The sequence below is a fragment of the Falco peregrinus genome, chromosome 7 (genome assembly GCF_023634155.1).
Source record: "Falco peregrinus isolate bFalPer1 chromosome 7, bFalPer1.pri, whole genome shotgun sequence".
NCBI classification, from domain to species: domain Eukaryota; kingdom Metazoa; phylum Chordata; class Aves; order Falconiformes; family Falconidae; genus Falco; species Falco peregrinus.
This window is the reverse complement of record NC_073727.1, coordinates 41,951,416-41,971,911: the sequence shown is the minus strand read 5'-3', so window position 1 is coordinate 41,971,911 and position 20,496 is coordinate 41,951,416. Positions and strand designations below refer to the sequence as shown.

The following is a 20,496-nucleotide window of genomic DNA, read 5'->3' as shown; positions in this document are numbered from 1 at the left end:
AGCTTCAGCTGGTATCTGGAATGATGTAGACACCACAGAAGATGGGTGGGGTTTTCCCTTTGCATAAATAAAGCATATTTTAGAAGTTACACTGTTTATAAGTTACACTGCAAAACCACAGAGTTCCTTGCTGTAATTGTCAGGGGTTGCTTTGGGTTTAAAATGTCAAGTAGTGTACTCCTAAGAGTTCAGGAGAGCCTGCTGAAGACACTTTAGGAGATTAGTATTGGGTTTATTACCTAGATCATGGAAAACAGCAGACAGAGGGCCTGCACTATGCTAATGAATCTGAAGAACTCATGGATGCCCAGTGGACTGATTACACTCAGGTTTAGAAAAGCACAGCATCAAATGTCTGAATCCCAAAACAGAAGTTTGGGATTTTTCTGGAGAAAGCTTGGCCAGAGCTGTGACACACAGAGAGACATACACATATATGCAGGGTGGCATTCAGTTTCCTAAAAGTGGGTGTCCACAGCCACTTGACATGCCCCAGGGTTTTGGAGATGTCTGCACAGGGTTGGAAAATATGATGTGGAACCTTCTGGGAGAGCAGCCAGGACACCCCAGAGCATCTCAGGTGGCACCAAACAAACCTGACTAAATCCCAGCCCTCAATATTCCTCTTTTTCAGAAGGAATATAATTCAATCACAGCATTTTATTTCAGACCATCCTGGAAGCTTGGCCAACAGGGGAGTGAAGGGGCAGAGCAGCTTGTATGAAGGCAATGAAAGCTGATCCTCGTTCTTCTGCTGGGCACAGCCATGTCTGTTTCTCTCCTCTGCACAGATCAAACTTCTGTCCCCGTGAAGGCAAGGTTTGTTCCATAACCCAAGTCACTGACTATTAGGAGAACATAGAGACATCCCCAAAATATTTGAGGATATGTAACATAAAGCCTACTGTTTCTTGGTAAAAAAAGATCACTGTCAACATCAAAAGAATATAATGTACAGTGAACAATAAATTGCATAATTTTGGTGACAGGTTCAGGACAGAAGCTGAACAAGGTTACATTTTTCCTCACCAGTGTTTCCTACTATTTGCCACCAAAGGGCCACAGACATACCTGCTGATGTTTCTCTGAATTTGTCACTAGTCTTCTTCTTCCGCCATTTCCATGGTTTAAAGATTTTGCCAATGGTGGAAAGTTTGCCCTTCCTCTTGAAGGGAGGAGTTTGGGATCCTGGGGCTGGTCCATCCGAGTTAGCGATTGAAGCCTTATCCAGACCATCAACTGTATAAACAAGAAAAGTAAAGGTCACTGAAGGATGGAAAACCAATTGGTACCCAACAGCTAAACTCCTCCACTATCAGACTGCTACAGGCTGTGTGTGGCTCCATGTGTTTTCTGTTCCAGAAGGCAGCCAAGGGGCATTTGATTGCAGCTCATGGTCACAAGCCAGCCCCCACCCCAGCTAGCCCTGGGGTTTGCTGCTGCTCAGCACCTCAGCTGCAGCAGGCCAGAACTTGCTTCTCACCATGCGCATCTGGCACATCTGCACGGTTCTGTGGTTTCCCATTGCTACTGCAGAATTTCTTTCAACATACATTTGAGCAACTTTTCCCGTATCCTTGGTAAAGCTGAATAACTAGCTGTCATCATACAGAAAATGAAAGCCCTGCAATGTAAAAACATAAACTATTTCTTTTGAGTAAAACAAATCCTTTCTAAATGAGCTCTCAAGATAACTGTTCTGGCAGTAGAATGGAAATAGGTCCATTTCATATCCCTGGTAATCAGTCATTCACAACATGGCCTGCCATGAGTCAACCATCTTATTAACAAAATGTATTTAACAATAAGCTTTTGAGCTGTAGCCAAAACTTAAAAGAAGGATTACTTTTCTGAGAAAACATATTGAGTGATATGAAAGCCAATATTTATCATTAATGGATGTAACATTTGAGTTTTGTGAATTAAATTAAAAACTCATTTCACAACATGCCATAGCATACAGTTAAAATAAATTTCCTGGAAATTTCCATGAGAAGTCTACTATTATTTATTTGTGTTTAAGAACTGAGTTAAAGCCTTCCATTTGTGGTTCTGCAAACACTTTAAACGTGCTTAATCTTATTCACGTGAGCAGCTTCACTGAAGTAAACTTCAATTCCTTACATACATAGAATTAATCACAGGCTTAAATGTTTGTGGCATACAGGCTCTGTAATCGCTTTCATTCATCTAAACATTCTAATTATAACCAATTCAGAATAGAGTTGATGTCACTCCGAACAGTAATCATGATTATCATAGATCATTCAATCAGAAAGTGCTATTCAAAGAAGGAAACATCACTATCCCCATTTCACAGATGGAAAATATAAGGCAGAGGATTGTTAAGTGCTTAATTTCATGTTTGCCAAATGGCTTCCTGAATCCTGGTCCTGTGTCCTAACTGCTAAAAAGATACATACTCAGACACATAACATCATGGTGCAATCTCATTATTCTGTTTCTCAGACAAATGGCATTTAATGAGTCCTATATTTGTCCTAGACTTTAGATTGAACCAGGATGCTAAAAAAAAAAAACCTTTTCTGTGAGAAATCTGACGTAATGCAAATAAAGTCCAGGAAACTTTATTTCCAATGTTTTGAAATAAAGTACTGGGAAAAAAGATCCATTGTATAACTTCCTTGAAACCCATAAAGTTAAAACCAGAGATAAACTGATATGAAAATGATAGCATTTAAATCAATAAATCTGAGTTATGCCATAAAATGTAACAAACTCTGTACTGTCAGAGATATGGAACAAAGAGATGGAAAACTTCTCCAGGATAAATTACTGTTGTTCAGATACATCGCAATGTATAGCTTTTATTTAACTGTTTTCCTTGGGTATTTTCTGGTCTATAACATAGATATAAGATGGAAGAACAGCATGCAAATGGACTTCAAATATAAAAAGCCAAGATTCTGGTAAGGACTTGGCTATGTCTACCCCTTGCATGAGCACAAACCCTGGCTTCCTCACTTGTGCACCCTAGAGAACAGGGCGACCTTTAGGGAGGTTTTAACTGAGACTCCCTTAAAATGAACCTACAGACTCAGAGAAGACAGGTTAGAGCTGGGGATGAGAGGACCACCAAAGGCAGCGTGCAGCTCTGCAGACACAGGGGGGCACGGAGCAGCAGAAGGACCGTTGTGGGGGTCCCTTGCCTGAAATTAGGGATTGCACTGCCTGGAATTAGGGATTACACTTTTGTCTAGGCTTACGGACACTGCCTGGGGAGTGCAGTCCTCTACGGAATACAGAAGCCTCTGCTGAAAACTGAGGATCTAAGGGAGAAGTACATTTCCTTGAAGGGGAGTTACAAAGATAAGAGAGCTAAATTTATCTTGGCAATTTCCGTTAATATAAGAAGATGCCAGGGCCACAGCTGGCGGCTGGCAAGAGTCAGGTGAAACATCTGGAAAACACTTCCAGGAGGTGGGTGGTGCAGCACTGGAGCAGGTCTTGGGAGCTTCTGGAGGCTCAGCCAGGCAAGGCAGGGCTGACCTCCCCTGCTGTCCTACTCTGCCTGAGGGACTGGACTGAGTGTCCTCCCAAGGTCCCTCCCGACCAAGATTCCCATGGTGCCAAGGGATGTGGAAAGGCACGGTGGCTCTGTGAAATCTGTGCTAGTAAACCCAAAGAATCAGAAGTGTAAAGAAACGAGATGAGGAGGCTCTGTTGGCTGCAGAGTTCTGTTGTGGGACCAGAGCCAAGCACCCTCTCACTGGCAGCGGCACTCCATCAGCTCATTAGAGCAAAACGCTGCCCTCCCCTTGGAGCAGCAGGACAAAATACCTGTTCTTGTCTCCCATGGCTTAGAAAGGCTGAGTTATTGATGTGAAAAGCCTGCACCCTGGTGCTATCAGCATGGTCTTTGTAAACACTAGAACGCACATCTATTCACATCTTCCTGGGTCATGGAATCCAGTCCATTGCAGGCAACCATTTTCACAAAAGCCTCCTCTAGATCTTTTCCTTCTGCGCCTACCAGCAGCAACGGAGGAAGATCATGGCTCCCCACAGAGAAACATGGATTTGCATCAGACCTTGCTCTGCCCTCTGCTGAAAATATTTAACACTGAAATAATGACATTCATCCTAGCTAAAGAAATCTGTCTGCTTCATGAGCTAACGTATAAAAAACGGGATCCATTCAGTGGTGAATAATTCTGTTTGGGAAGACTGCAACTTTTGAAAGCAGGATTCAACATTAACTCATTTGGATAATAAAAGTTGAGGAGTTGATTTATCCAGTGAGTTAAACAAGTGCTCATACTGTGGAATTTACTAATCTACTGACTGCGTACCAGTTCCTTCATTTGACGAAAGGACCCAAATATGTAAGTGGAAAGGAGGAGTAAACATGGCCAAACATCACAGACTGATTTTAGAAATCATCTAAGATAAAGTAACATTTCTAGGAAAAAGAACTTATTTATATTCAAAAGCAATTATAAGGTAGAACATTTTACTAAGCAATAAACTGCCTAGAAAAAAACCCCACAATTTAAACAATGAAGTTCCAGAGCATTTATGGAAAGATCTTTTCAAAAGCTACTACTCCTCATCTTTGAAACACTCAGCAGGAAACTGATGCTTAAGATTTACACTATTTACTTTATAGGTCATGTACTATTTAAGAATAAAGCAGTGTATTTTTCACCTCAGTGAGCTTATGTACATTCTATTAATCATTATGAACCTTATACATACTCATTGAGATTAAAAGAAGCATCTTAGCTTCCCAAGATTAGAGGGGCTTGGTCACTTGTGTTATTCTTTTATTTGTACAGTGTTTTGAAGTCTTGCCCTCTTCCCACCATCTCCAGAAAGCCGGTGAGTCACTGCCTTCAGTAAACATCATTATTAAGTTTGACATTAGGACTTTTGTTCATACTACCTGCATAGTTTATGTTACTGTATTCCAGTCCTTTGTCCTAGGTGTAGATTTTGCATCTGAAGGATAAAAAGTGTACATAAGAAGGGTGAGAAGTATACGAACCATGCACGTTGCTGTCACGCGAAGAGGAGATCATGTTGTAAAAGATCAACACCACCACTAACCCAGACACTGTGAAGCCAAATCATGCTGGCACAGGCCATGAGCTAGACGAAGGACACAAGAAGGACAGCCTCTGTCCAGCTCGTGGGCAGCCAGCAGCGATTAGATCAGTCTATGGATGACCCCAACTTGCCTACAAACACCCAAAGATGGAAACGCCTGAGCACATCCCACCCTAGGAACGCTACCTGCAGCGAGCGATGCCAACCTCTGTAGCTGCCCAGGAGACACTTTCCTGCTGTGAATGATCCACAGAGATGCTGTGTGGCTGAAGCAGGGGTGTGAATTCACCTGTTTCCCCAGGGCATGGTACACTCCAGTGCCCAGGCGCTCATGTCAGCACTGGCACATGTTAACGCATTCTTCAGGTAAGAACTTAAAACTAACTTTACAAATGCAAAATGCAACAGAAGACCACACATCAGATCATTTCAAGTAAGTCTAATATAAATTCCTCTGAAGTAAACAGCTGTGATTCTGCTGGGTCCAGCTCTTTCGATCTGGAATGCAGTAAGATCATCTTTTAAAAGCTTTGACTTAAAAGAAAATTCATGACCAGAAAAAGAGGGCTACATTTATGCCAGAAGTTGTTCTGTATTTTTACTTCTGCATATTTTTACTCTTGACAGTGAAAAGTGGGAAGCCAGTAGAATCTAACCTCATGACTGAATACGAGGCGTAATACAAGATATATGGGGAAAAAAGCACCCACATCATGATGTTCTTATGCTGTTCTTCTTCTAGTAGAACCATATTTTAATAGTTAACAGATCAAAATTTCTTGCTTGTAGTTTACTGCTAGTAATTTGAGTCACTGATGACACTTAAAAAGGTCAAACCTGAGTAATTAAGTAGCTAGCTACAGCAGGAGTATACTCAAAAGATTTTTCTGTAGACACATACTTTATTGAATCTAAATAGTTTTACGATTCTTTCTCGTGATAGTCCACATTTACGTTTAGTCCCGATGAGAAAGAGTTTATTAAGACTTTTTTGTCATCTAGTAGGGAATGTCTTATAAAATTGCCATTTAATAATTATCTGAACAGTGTTTTAAATGGAACTTTGTGTCATGTGGCCAACAACAACACATGATACCAAAAGACAAATAGTTTTAATTTATTCTTACAGACACTTGCTGCTGATAACAAGTACACTGGAATCAATGCTAATCAGTGAAGTTTAGTTAGTTTATTCTTGTCACAAAGACTCCTGAGATCCTAGAGTAAAAAGCACTTAGGGCTACATCAAAGAAAAGAATAAGGCAGAATTTAGGTGTGCATGTCAAAAGTCGTGCTGTTGGGAGCGTGAGAAGCTCTGATCAGTAGCTCCCTGACTCCGAAGGTACAGATGCCATAATTCATGACATTAAAACTATGTGAAATCTCTGCTTCTCTATATGTAAAACAGCATCCCATATGGGAGTTTCACAGCACAGTGGATTTGGTGATGAAGGCAGCCTGGGAAGTTTCTTCTCTGCACTTCCATCTGCTCATTCCTGACCCTAAAAAAACCATGCCGTCCCTTCAGTTGTAAAAATACAACTGTTCAATGGGCTTCATCAGAAGTAGATCTCTGAGTGGTCCAGACCAAAAATGCCTCCCCGTATCCATGCTCTTTCCTTTTTTAAAAGGTTATTTTTAATCTGGGCCACTTCAATGATTTAGTCTTCAGCACGATCCCACAAACACTTGAAGCATCAGGGCTGGGCGAGAAGCAGGCTGTGGCACGGGGCAGGAGCCAGTGACTGGGCTGGGCAGGCAGCTGAAATCAGCTTCACAGCCGTGGCCAGGACACCAGGACCCCTCAGCCATGAACCTGACAGAGCTACACAGCCTGGCACGTACCACATGCCTGAACCTGGATGGGTCCACAAAACAAGCATGCTTTTGCCTAGAGTATTCACAGGGTAGGTGGAAGACTTGGGTTCCTTCCCCTTCCCGAATAAATAGTGTTGAAACCTACTATCCCTCACTTCCCAAAGAATAACACCCAGACTGGGAGTGGGAGTCATGGTCATCTGCAGAAAGCAGTTTTGGGGTCATTCAGCCACAAGCAAGAGAGAGAACAGCAGGGGGAATGTGATGGTGTACTTGGGGTAGCTAAGTTCCCTCATCTACAAAGATATGGGGATTTATATACGTTATGGGTGATGCATGATGCAATGAGTATGGGCCTTCTGCAAGAAAAACAGTCGCTGTATGTTAGATGAGTATGTACAGCATCACTTGAATATTTCTGATACTTAAAAAAAGAAAGTATTACAGTTTTGCAATGCTATTAAAACTCCTGAATGAGTAGTCAGAAGTGGTTTTTCTTTCCTCTGTCTCTCTACTCCCTGCACCAGCACCGTTCTCCACAACTAATCCTGCTGTAGCACTGGAATATATATTTAAGAGACTCTTTCTCACATTGGGGCTGTTAAATACAAGACAGTACTGGCAGAGCAGCAAGATCGCTTCTTTCCCTACCCCTCTGGGTGCTGCACCTTTCGGGTTGCAATCCCTTCTCCCACCCACTTGCCACCCAAGACTTGCTCACCTGCACAGCAGTTCTGCGCTGGGTCCCTGTCATACAGCAAGGCACACACAGCGCGGCCAGATGCAGGAAAAGTCTGCCTCCAGCCTCTCCTCCTCCTCACTGCCAGGGATCAGGACCAAGAGGGGAAAAGGCACAGAACCAAGTGGTCCACTGATATCGAGGTACTAAGATAGTACTGGCACCTAATACTTTCACTGGCATTGGGTATCTTGCAGTATTACTATGGTACCACCACATCACCCTTAAAGTCTGCGAGGATAACCTTTTTGTTGGAATACAGGTGACTCAGGATATTGCCACATCTAACCATAAACGAACCGAGAAACACAACAGAAGATGCAGTGGCCTCAGTTCAAAGCTACCTTATGTGCGGATTTGAGTCTGAATGATTTCTGTGCTTATTAACTCTGCCAGTTAGCTAGTACAGTTATTTTTCCTCTTCCTCCCACTGCACCCAGCTGCCCTGCAGGGATGTGCTGCAAAAGTCATCTTGGTTTATTGAGACCTCTAAAGCTCTTCTGACAGTGTTATGATTTACTATACAGTCTTGCCAAAGGGCACAGATTTGGAAGTCATGGTTTTTATGCCAGCAAAATCAACATGTTTATGCAGCTGCGTATTATCCCCATTTAGTGACAAGAACAATAAGTCATCAACTTGCTATAGAGTATGGTAAGCTGCTTACTCCTGGAGCTTACTTGAAAAATTCAAGACACTGCATGGTAAAATGTTTGACATGGTCATTAAAAATCAGAAGTCATTCTGACACTATCAACGCCATTTCCAATAAATATCTCGAATTTTGTAATGTTACATCTGCATTTCCTGACCAGAACCAGATGGGAGGATAGGTCTTTTTTCTTTCTCCCTTTTTATTTTCTGCTTGGAAGGGGAAAAAGAAAAATGCAACTAATCCTCAGCGGATAAACTTACAAATGGGAGAGCTATAATCTACCTCCGAGCAGCACAATGAACTGGCATCTGAATGCTTTTGCCTTGCCATACATCTGGAGTTTAACTCTGGGAAAACTCTGTCATGAGCTAATTGACTTGATTGTGTTTTAATTAAATGAAAGGAAAAAGCTGAAGTTCAGATGTAGGTGGCTGAATGGTTGTTTCCATATGGAACTGCCAATATTGCAAAATGTTAATTGGACCTCCTGCTGGCAACGAGCTAAACAGGCTGGGTAGCGGCTACTTCAGAGGGCTGCTGGTGCTGCCTTGGAACGGCCAGGGGGGACCCTCCTGCGATAACCACAGCAGGAATGGGTACGACTACCCCAGTGACTCCAGGTTTCTACAAGGATATATGCACAAACGCCTTTCGGGTCGTTGGACCAGCAGTGCCAAAAGTCCAGGAAGGGCTTCAGGAGGCTGAACCCCATAACTCCCACCTCACCGCAAGCAAAACATTAGCTCGCTGCAGAAAGTCAGACACTGCAAGGGGTGGAAAATTCAGCTCAAGTCTACATTGTGTTCTTCCCCCGTGACAAGCCCCTGCCTAAGCTCTGCAAAAAGCACAGGTGCTGCTACACCGGTGCTACAAGGGAAGGAGGGGAGCCTGTGCTCCCCCTGAAAGCAACAGCACAGATGCCTAGGGCTCCATGTTTCAGACAAAATGCTGTGTGGCTCAGAGTGATGCCCAGCCATGCTGTCCTCTTCTATGGTCCACAGAAGAGGAACATGAGCATAGTCCCAAGCAACAGTGCTACCTCCCACATGCATTTATTCTAGTTCTCACTCTGTACACCTGGGATTAACTTGCTCAGAGCCTGGAAGAGCTTGTCTAGCTATCTGTCTCTTAGGTAGGAAGCCCTCACCCTGTTAAGACACTGGCCCTAGCGAGCAAGGAGGGACCTTACCTTGGTTTCCTACTATCTTACACGAGAAGCAGTAAATAAAACAGTGTTAATTTTAGGGCTTGAGACATGCTTACTGCTTCACTGGGGTAAAGCACAAAGGACCTGTTTGCTTCAGAGTTACCTGAAGTATTGCTATATTTTTTTTTTTTTCTGGTCGCAATAACTACATCAGGTGAAGTGCTGTTGGTTGTTCTGTCAACGCTATCGCATTATCACATTAGTTACTGCAAGTTGTCTCTTGCTAATGCAACCCAAATGCAGATCGTAACATGCACTTGTAACACATGTGATTGTAATGCACTCATAACATGCAGCTTTGGAGTTGCTTCATGGTATAGTTTTCACTTCCATAGGGATAATTCTACAGGAAAAAAAAAGCAAAGCTAGGGTTGCATGGCACTCTGTAGAGACACTGGAAATATCACAGGCAATACAGCTAGTCAGGGCTACACAGCCTAACTAAATTAGACTTCTCATGCAGGAACCTGCGCAGAGCTCTTGCCTGCTGCATGTACACTGGCATGACAGCTGGGAGTGTTCTGCAGTGCACTAAGCATTGCAATTATCCCTCTATGATCACACCACCTCTCTCCTCATCTGTTCCTTGTATCAGAACACACTAGGGATTTGCTTAAAGTCTGAATAAAAAAAAAATAAGACCTGACCTTATGCTTGCAATATGCCCACAAGCATGTGTTTGCAAATCAACAGTTTACATTTTGGCATCATGCAGTCCTTATTAGAACACCTGTGTGACTTCCTCCTCCTCTTCAACGAAATGTTTAGCTTCCGTCCTTTTGGCTTCCTACAAAGGGAATAAGCAAATGCTTAGCAGTCCCATTATGCAGGTTTGAAAGTGATCTGACCAAAGATCTCCTTGGTACCTCCTCTCCGACCTGTACGAAGCTAGCTCCGACCAGAAGAAAAGGGATCATAGGTTTAATGTAGGCTGCTTATTCCTTTTTTCTCAACCCAAATACTTGAGCGAACAGCAGCAAATGGAAAATTTTCAGACAGTCACATTTTCCAGATATCTGAAACATCAGGTCAAAGGTCAAGTTCTGGATCCAAGCAACTTCTCCACAAAAACCGGGGAGGGGGGGGGCGAAATCCAGGCACAGTGACAGAGATGTGGGAGGACAGAAAAAACGACGACTAAAAGCAGTGTACATAAAAGAGCAACCAAACTGCTTTGAACAGCTGAGGTTTGAAAATTAATGCTTCTTCTGTCAGAATATTAAGGGACATCTGAAAACCAGAACTGCAGAACTGGAAATACTTCTTTACTGACTTTTCTTGGTGTAGCCTTAATACAGGGGTGAAAAATAACTACAATAAGTTTACAACAATTATTTTTAGCTACAGGCAAGTGGTAAAACTTCCCAGCAGATATTGGCTAGAAGTGTAAAATTAAACTGAAGCGAGCACATGGCCCCTCTCCTGTGTGGTAATAAACAGGATTGAAAAGAAAAAAAATCTGCAGTAATTAATAGGTATGCAATACTGATGCTGAGAGAAAACTGGGTGAGTTGTGCCACAGGGAAGCCTCTGGCTTCGTTCCCACTTCTCCAGCTAGAGGGAAAGCTACTCTCCGCCTGCCCCAAACGGGCCAGGAGCCCTTGGATGGCCCGTCCCAGCAGCTGCGGCACCCGCCAAGGCAAGGGAAGGTGGGCAAGGGAGCCCAGGCGACCGGCATGCCCTGTTGCAGCCCTACTGGAACACCCCATCCCTGGCATTCCCATAAACTTGATGACATGAGAAACACAGTCCACAGGAATTTGGGGAAAAGAAAACTGAAGGACAGAAGGTGAACACAAACTTTGCCAAGCAGCCCTGGCACCATCAGCCTGCTAACTCCCGGGCAGGTCTAGATGCTTATCTGTGACTCCTCTCAGGAGCCTGCTTGCCTTCAGCGAGTGAAGCAGCACACCTTCGGGTGGCCCTAGCTCCCCGCTGTCCGAGCCGAGTCAAACCCAGCAACAGGGCCAAAGGCGCAGCCGGAGCTCCTGCAGGACGTTCCGAGCTCCTCTCCCCTCCGCACCTGCGCAACGCAAGCTTGAGGCTGCTCCAGATCTCAGCCGGCTGGCTCCTCCGGAGGCGTACATCACCCCGAAGGAGGGTTTTACTCTGCTAACAACTTGCTTACCCTACAACCCCACCTAAAGGACCCAGCTGCTGATCCCTCTGATGCCTTGCGGCTCCCTCGGTGTACCTGGGAAGACAGAGGCGTTCCCGCACAGCTCACCGGCTGCGTCCCCGGCAGCCACCGCCGCTGTCGGCAGAGGCAGCAGACAGGTATGGCTTTAGAGAAGATGCTGCCCACGCAAGTGGGCTTCCAGTCATCTCAAGCGTATATTTTCACACCACCAGGGTGGAAACATCAGCTGAACCACCAACCATGCTGGTGACCATTTGTGAGTCTGCACTTTATCACTGCACTAAGTCAGAAGATAAATAACCTTTTGCCTAGGCTGTTAAAACCAAGTTAGTTCCTACTACTGATACAGGAGCATCAGGCAAACGATTTTGTTGACCAGGCTGAGCTGGGTGGCGTGCTGTGGAGCTACGCCAGGAACAGAACAGGAGGGGATGGGGGAGAAGTTTGGGAAGAGATGGAAGACTTTTGCCACAAAGTCAGCATCTGACCTCGCTGCCGGCAGGTGTGAGAGCTGCTCCTCACTGCAGCACGCCCTGACCCCTTCACCACATCCAACGCTGAAGCAATGACCACCTGCAGTGCTAACTCTGTTAGCTATTCCCCTCTTCCGCATGAAGGAAGCTGGGGAAAGAGGTACACATCTCCCCTTCCCATCCCACCCCACCTCATTCCATCCCAACCCAACTCATTCCAGACCACCCAGCACCCTTGCTAAATACAATTCTGTATGAACACTACACATGTGCTTTTCCCTTTATTATTACTATCTTGAATCAAATCTTTCACAATTAACATGTTCATACATCTGAGAGCAGGTTTGGGTTTGTGGGCTCCCACCCCAACATTTCCTCACATCAAGCACTGTAACAAGGAGCCCTTGATCTACAAATAACAAAACACTTACATAGAAAAAAGGAGCAATTTGATCAGTCGTGTAATTAAATCTCCTGTACAGGACAGCCTGGAGCTCGCTGTGCTGTCTTCTAAAAGTGACATTTTTTTATATACTGGCACCACTTCAACACCTTTTTTCTAGTACAGGAAACAACACATTGCACTTGTCCAAATGTATGTTAAGTCAAACCCGAAGCAAATCACTTCTTTTTGTGACCCCGCTGGCCTCAGAATCCCACCAGGGAGGTCAAGGACACTTTTAAATTCAACGAGCAAATTTCTGAGTGTTGCTGTCATTGCAAATGTTTGCATAAGCTATTAGCGCTGCAGTCTTTGTAGAGAAAACTGTGTTTATTTTTAAGTTCAGTTTTTAGCTGCCTTTAAAATGTTTGTCTTTGTTGCTAGATACCAGCTTGGATAAACCACAATAATAAAACTCCAACATGCTCAGAAGAAACTATTAATGATTAAACGCAGTTCCTATCAGTCAAAATGCCAATTTGTCAACTCTAAAACCACAGCCTGCGAAAACTGTTCATATCATGCTGTACCTATAATAACACAATTCTGAATACCGTCTAAGTCATCTTCTTTGCTATGAGGAAATGGGAGTTGCCAAGTTGCAGCTGACTTTTATTCCGCATCATGTTTCACTACTCTCTCCAACCTTGGCTGCACAGCAAACAGCTGTTTTATTCCCTGTATCTTGTTCTTTATTAGGGTCAGGGTGGGGAAAATCAGGCACAAGTTGACACATTTGTCAGCCCAGCTGCTCTTCCTTTGCCAATTTAAAGTCGGATGCTCAGGGGCATGTTCATGTAAAAGGAAAGGTCCGCATGCAATCTGTGACGGGATTCAGTTATACTTCAAACACCAGTGTGTTCCCTTTCCTACACAATCGAGAAATAGCAATTCCATCAAGCAAGCTGGTGGCACTTTAAATCACTACAGCAAAACCCAGTGGCATTATAGTACTATCTTTACGTAGATTTGATGGTTGTAGTCATACACATTTTGAACTTCAATTTTTCCATGGAATCAGTGCTTACAGAAGCAAGGCACAGATACTCAAAAAGATTTGGTTGGAACAAATTGCAAATAAGCAAGCTTCTCCCCTTCGGCTCATGGCACCGGAGTGCCAGGCCAGGAGACAACCCTGTTTGCAGCGTGTCCCAGGGGTGCAGATGCTCACAGAGATGGGGCTGGAAATGAGGATCCCGCTTCTCTGTGGGAGAGCCAGCAGTGCTGTCCTTTTAGGGCCAGGCATCAGCCCAGGACTAACCAAAGTATCAAGTCCTCCTCGGAGGAAAAAGGGCTAACAAAAAGGGCTTGGTGAGGCCTCGGATGGTGAGACATCATCTTGTTAGAGAAGGCACTGAGAATACACTTGGCTCTTCCAGCAGATTCTTTCCTTAGGGGAAAACAACCACTCTGTAAGAGCACCATCAACATGGCAGATACATAATTGATACCTTCATTTCCTCACTTGCTTGTTTCATGCCGTATTTGAGGCCCCCACTTCTCCTCTGCTCTCTGTTAATAATGAATGACTGTATCATCACAGTGCTTAAGAGGGCTGGTCATAGACCAGGACCTCTTTGTGACAAGAGCTGTACAAACAAAAACCGTAACGATCATTCTTGCTCCAGCTCCAAGTATAAAATGAAAGAGAACAGCTTGAACAACAGATTTCTGATTTTTCATTGCCACCTGCTCAGCTGTTGCATTTTTAAGATTTTTTAGCTATCCAAAAGCCCATATGATATTGTTTGCAGCATGTCCTTTTCTAACACCTCTCTCATTCAGACACTGGCATTGAGCAATTATAAAATATATCTTTGTCATCTGTAGGCTAAATTAAAATGCCAACTTGAACTTCTGAGTGCCAGTTTAAACTGAATTATTTTATCTGGAGCTGGATGAGTATCCCTCGATCCGGAAAGTAACTACCCACAGAAGAAATACCAGACCTCATATTCTCCCCACCAAGGCATTTCAGCGCTATGCTATCACAGAGCCTAATGATATTCATTCAGTACTTAGCTTCAGCACACATCACTAATAAGAATTTCAAATAGAGCCAGAGGTGATGCCTGTTTGCCTGACAGGGGGATGTGAGGCCACCCAGCTACATCAGCACGCATCATTGCATTGCCACCTGAAACACCTTTCCTTCCCTTCCCACCCTTACTGGGACAGCCACAGTTAGGAGTTAGCAGTCGTTGTAGCCCAATGAGAAATTTTCAGTCTTCCAGTTACCATTAATGTATTCAGGCTTGTCCTGAATCAGATAATATATTGATTTATTTAGTTTGTACAAAACTCACTACAGGTGTCAAGAATAATTTAGCCTGCTTTAGCCAGACTAATGCTGACAGGTCATTCCCACTGTATGGAAAGACATACTTAACTATATTTTGTAACTTCTTAAAGACTGTCTTTAAACCTTTAAAAAAAAAAAAACAGAACAGTTTTTTTTTTTTAATCATTATTATTCCTTATGACTGCAGAGGTAAACCAGACTATATGACCTTGTAATTACATGAGTAATTACAAGACAGAATACAAATGGAAACACCAAAATGTTTTACTGTAAAAACTGAATTAACTTGAAGCTGTTCTCATTATTATTAGGGTTTCATTAAACTTATGATTACTCAGATTCTGTGGTATCTTTGTGAGTGCCATGACCATGCTGATACAACTGAACTGAACACAAAAGCCTTAGTAATTAATTACCCATATGCTTAAAAGTGCCATAATAAGAACTTGATTTTAAAAAAAAACGGTGGTACAAAAAGCCCAAATATGACTGACAAGACCTGCACTTATTGCTAGCAACTCCAAGCAGCACTGGAAATTCAAAATCCTCCCAAGTGAAGCATGTACAGCATCAACATTTACCAGATTCATCTTTGGCTTTATTTAAGCTCTATAAAGTTTTTTTTTGAAACTACAACCAAATGTTTTCCTAGAGAGGGAACATTATGTGAGGGAGCGCTTGCCTGTTTCCAGCAGTCCCTGGGAAAGAGAGTCATCCCTTAGGAAACCCCACAGGAATACTTCAGAAATTCCTGATGGCAGTTTCTGCCTGTCCCAACTGTTTCTGGTGCTCTCATCCTGGGCTTTCTGCAACTCACCCAGCAGCTGATGCACACAAGGGAGAGAAAGGGCTGTTTATCCGCTCATTTAATAATGAATAAATACGTGGCTAGAGTCTCCCACAAAGGAATGAGCAAACACTGTTTCCACTGGTGGTGCTTCCATGGGGGATTTTCCCTGAGGCTTTGCCCAGAGGCGGGCAGCCTGTGCCGGCAGCCAGGGCTCACCTGGGCCCCTGCTCTTCCCGCTCGGCAGCCCCCAAAACAGCATCACTGCGGCGATCCGAGGCGGGGAAGGAAAGCAGACAGCCCATGGATGATGGATGCTCTTGTCCCCATGCTGGTGGGGCCAGAGGGAAGGCTGGTGCTCTCAGCAGGTTCAACCGGGGGTTGAACCTAGTCCCCGTGCACTTTTGTCGTCTTTGCAGCCACCCGCCAGCACCACTCCAGCAGCGTGGTTTGAAGCCCATTCAGCTACAACATCGACTGAAGGAGCAGAGGGCTCTCCTGCAATCCCTGGCAATTTACCTCCCTCAGAAAATACCTCCTGAGAAATTCTCTTTGCCATGCTGAACAAAGCTGCTGCCTAACTCCATCTCCAGTGAAACACGCTTTCTGTAAGAGCAGGTTTTGAAATAGAAAGAGGTTAATAATTATTCTTCAATAAAGTGCCTTCAAGCAGCTTACAAACAAATGACAGCAACCTTCCCAAGCTTAGGGGAGTGGTTGTGACATCTTGGAAATGAAAAGAAGTGACAGAGGGTTCAGGCACTTTTCTTGCCTCAAAAAAGGTTTATGATTTCCCCTAAACCTCCCTCCCATTCTTGCAAACATTCAAGTACTCGGCACACATATTCAACACTTTTAGACCCTATGCTTGCTTTTCACCCTAGCTGGATGCTGAGCTCTGAGCAGGAGCGGCAATTGTCACCCCAGGAGGGACCGGCGCATGAGGGCGCAGCTCGTGCCCACGGCCGGCACTGCCCACCCACGGCAGCCGCTGAACCAACAGCAGCCGACGGCAGCCCGACGCCGCGGGGCCACCTGCTCCATCACACAGAAGGCACAGAGGACATTGCTGGCTGGTCACACTGAACCTTTCAAGTGCGGTGCTCACACAAACTAAGGTATTTCAGGGAAAAACCTAAAACCATGATGAAAACATATAGTAGTGACATAAGGAAAATCAAAGATTTCCGTATTTGGTAGGAGATTTTCTGTATATCACTACAGATGCACAATGCAATGTAGGTAAGCACAACAGCACAGCCTGACACGTTTAAAAAAATATGCTAGAAAAGCATCATTAACCTTCACTGAATATTTTCTTGTTCTAGAAGGAATAAAATTAACTTAAAACAAATTGTTAACTGCCTTTTTTTTTTTTTTTAACTCCTGTGTAAGATCAGGAATAATACACTGAACTTGAACAGCAAAGTATGCGTGATGTAAAGTTTTTTTGGCAAGCCTTATGACCTTTCACGCTTTTATGAACAGCAGTCACTGGGAACAGTTCTATAAGAATTTTCACTTAAACCAAACCTCTTCAGTTTCATGTCTGTGAACAAGTATACAGCCCATATCAACAGGCTCATATGTTGTCTCGGCTTTTTAAGGGCTGCCCTATAGGGTTCGGACAGGCATCGGCATGAGGAGGAGCAGCCTGGCCAAGCACCCAGCTGGTGACCCACCGTAAGCCACCCCCCACCAGAGCAGCTCAGCGATGCTGGAGCAACCTACTGAAGGACAGAGTCCATGCGTTCTGTTGGAGTCCCAGGGACAACATGATCCTATTTCAGCTACCACCAGCTCTGAAGGAGATGAAAATCTTCAGATGTCGCCCTGAAGCTTCCAATCCAAACAGCCCCCTTCCCACCCAGCTCCATTACCGACACTGCCTTCCCGCTCCAGTCAGCCCCTACACCAACTTTACACTTCCGTCTTTTAACCCACTTGGAAATCAAAGGTTTGAGTGGACTTCTAATTATCTTTCATCCCACCACAGCATTCTAAGGTATAGTTGCATTTTAGGGGAAGTTTAGCTTTGAGAAAAATTAAGAAGAAAAAAATAATGCAGTACTATAGCATTCACACTCAGAGGAAGACAAAAGACTGGATCTTCATTTACTCATGTCAGGAATACCATGGTTTATCACTAATACTGGACACTTACATGTAGAGTGGCGCTGCAGCAAGGGCTGGAGGAAGGAATGGCCAGGAGCATCCCCAGGCCAGGATGCAGAGCAAGCCCCAGCCGCGGCTCAAGGGGATGTGCAGTCCCCCTTCCCAGCAGCGGCAGCACGCTGAGCTCAGGGCCACCTTCCAGGGAGGTGGCCAAGCATGGGAAAACACAAAATATGAAATATAAAGTGGCTTGTGCTATTTGTGCTCCTTGTTACTGTAACTACTCTGGAGTCCATGGCCCTCCAGGCTGGCTTTTGGAAAGGACCTTTGCCTCCATATTTTAATGAAACCACCTATTTCACAGCTAAAAGAAGTCAGAGCTAAACATACCATGGCAGAATATTGTTCTTGGTGTGCTTCGGTGAAGCTGTTGAAAAGAATGTAATCTTAATTTTATGTGAAGTCAAAGTATTTTTTTGGAGTGTATCTGCATTTTGGTTTTATTAGTACACAACTACCTGCCAGTAGGAACAGGTGAGTAATCAGTGAAAATGCTGGAAGGACAGCAACTAAAAAACACAAGTGTAGGTTTCTGTGCAAGGAAAAGTTCTCATCAATAATTTCACTGGCATGGACTTTAATACAGGTGGCTCTCTTTTCAGGCAGTTATAACAAAACTGGAGGAAACGCAGGGCTGTATCCACAAAACTGAAGGATCCCATTTACCCCTTATGGCACCTACAAAGAACTGGAGAGGCTCAGAGCAAATCTCTGCTATCGAAGAGGCTCTTAACCTACACCTATCCTAAACCTACCTTATTCTACTACTGGCGAGCTCTGGGGAGCATTGCTTCATCTCTCAGCTTCTCCCACATCCACTGACTTCATGTATCCATCCTCCAACTGTAAACTGCTGCTACCAGACTTCTAGCTTCTCTGTTTTAACTGATATGATGAGAAATATTTTGAAAAATTGTCAGTTTTCTTGAAAATTGTGCTACAGAAATTTACAGCAAAACGTAACGTAAGCCATAATCTGATGCTAAAAATTTTTGCAAGTATATGTCACTGTACACATATATGTACCTCTCAGTGACACGATACCAACAATTGCATTGAGATATACTAATGGTTGACTTTCTCACATAACTTAATGACAAGCTGTTGTCCTAGAGAGGGCTAGTGGAAGTCCTCGTAAAAGACTTTTCACTTTGCTACCCAACTCCTTAAAGGGTCATGTCTTGCACATCAGCACTACCCGAACCTCCCTCCCTTCTCTCTCACCCCAAACACACTCCTTTTTTTTCTCCCCTCAAGAATGATTTTTTTTTTTGTCTCAAAACTTTTGCTACCACCCCATATGGTTTTTTTTTAAAAAAAAAAGTATCAAAAATGGCAGATGCAAAGCTTAAATTATAAAGACATACACAGAGTAAGACAAAAAAAACCCTCTCTAGATTTGCAAGTTTTCCCTGCGTCAACATCTGGCCATGCAAGTAATCATTTAAACCAGAAAGACTGGGCTCCAGTCTGGTAATTTTTGTTACGAGATTGAACTGCCTGGTATTTATCTGCTTTTAAGAAATGGCTAACTTAATTAGTAGTGCTGTGTCTGTTCTTTCTTCCTTCACTCTATGTGGAATTTACTGCATAAAGTGTAAAAAAAATAAACTGAAAGAAAAAACCCTCTGGCACCATATATGCAGAGCATTAAAAAAAACTGGTGTGTGCCATCAGACACCTCTGTGCTGATGAAAAGACACCGGCACTCATTTCTGCTCTGCTGGTATATATCCCCCAAAACAATCCCTAAGGGAAAAACCAGGTTGCCAAATATGCTAAACAGTAACATTCCCATCCAGGGACTGCCAGGGCACAATGATGTTATCTGCTAAACCACAGGTAGGCAGGCTCTGAGGATGCTGCTCCCCTGGAAAAGCTAAAGGAAGAGTTACCCACAGCCACAGGTTGACTCACTAATGCCTTCAGTTGTATTCCTCCACCACAGTAAACTCACATGAGGAAGGACTTTAGGTTGCTGAGGGTTTTTTTTTTTGTTGTTGTTAATCTCATCTTCTGGGGTTGTTTCTTGCTATGTTTTTTGTCTGTGGTTGAGGAAACCCTGAATGCACTGTAGGCTGAGCAACAGAGAGAGAGATGTTTTCTCTACAAACAGATCCCTTAAGGACGGCTAGTTGAAAGGTACAAACACAAAAATCCACAGCCTGACTTTATTCATTTGTGCTCACATGGCTCCTTGGTCTACTGCTTTCAGATCCGGCACGCTCCATCTGTAGTGAGATGAAAGGAATAACAGCATTTAATTTATCACCAGACCATTGTCAGGACTGATTTCAGGCTTGCGGAGGAGTGCAAAGCTGGGAGACATGAACCCTTCCAGATGATGCCTTTATTCTCACAGACCAGCAGATTTTGCTGATTTTGCACTGCAGCAGCTGGGAAAGGCTTGCAGGTTAGCAGGACTGAGCTGAGGTGGGGGTAGCTTCTGTCTAAGGGAAGGTAAGCATCGGTGGGTGCATCTTCAGCCACTGCAGCCATTACCAAACTAATAACTGGTCTATGCATTAGATACAGCGTGCAGTGCTATACACCAAATTTTGTGTCCAGCTCATCCTGCTAACTGGAGAAACCTGCAAAGTCCAAAACTTTTGCTTAATGATTTAAAATGTATTGAAAAATGTATTGAAAATAATGATTTTGGATACTTTCCAGTGGCCTAGCTCTGTA

The 20,496-nt window shown here is 43.8% G+C and overlaps 1 protein-coding gene across 3 annotated transcripts in view; it reads right to left on the bottom strand.

Moving 5' to 3' along the window:
* Positions 1–20,496, bottom strand: part of PHACTR2 (phosphatase and actin regulator 2) — a 141,556-nt gene that overhangs the window by 51,932 nt on the left and 69,128 nt on the right. For all 3 annotated transcript variants that reach the window (XM_055810127.1, XM_027796654.2, XM_055810128.1), the window contains exon 2: positions 1,072–1,239. In XM_055810127.1, the coding sequence (XP_055666102.1) occupies positions 1,072–1,239 (168 nt within the window). The remainder of the gene's footprint in view (positions 1–1,071; positions 1,240–20,496) is intronic.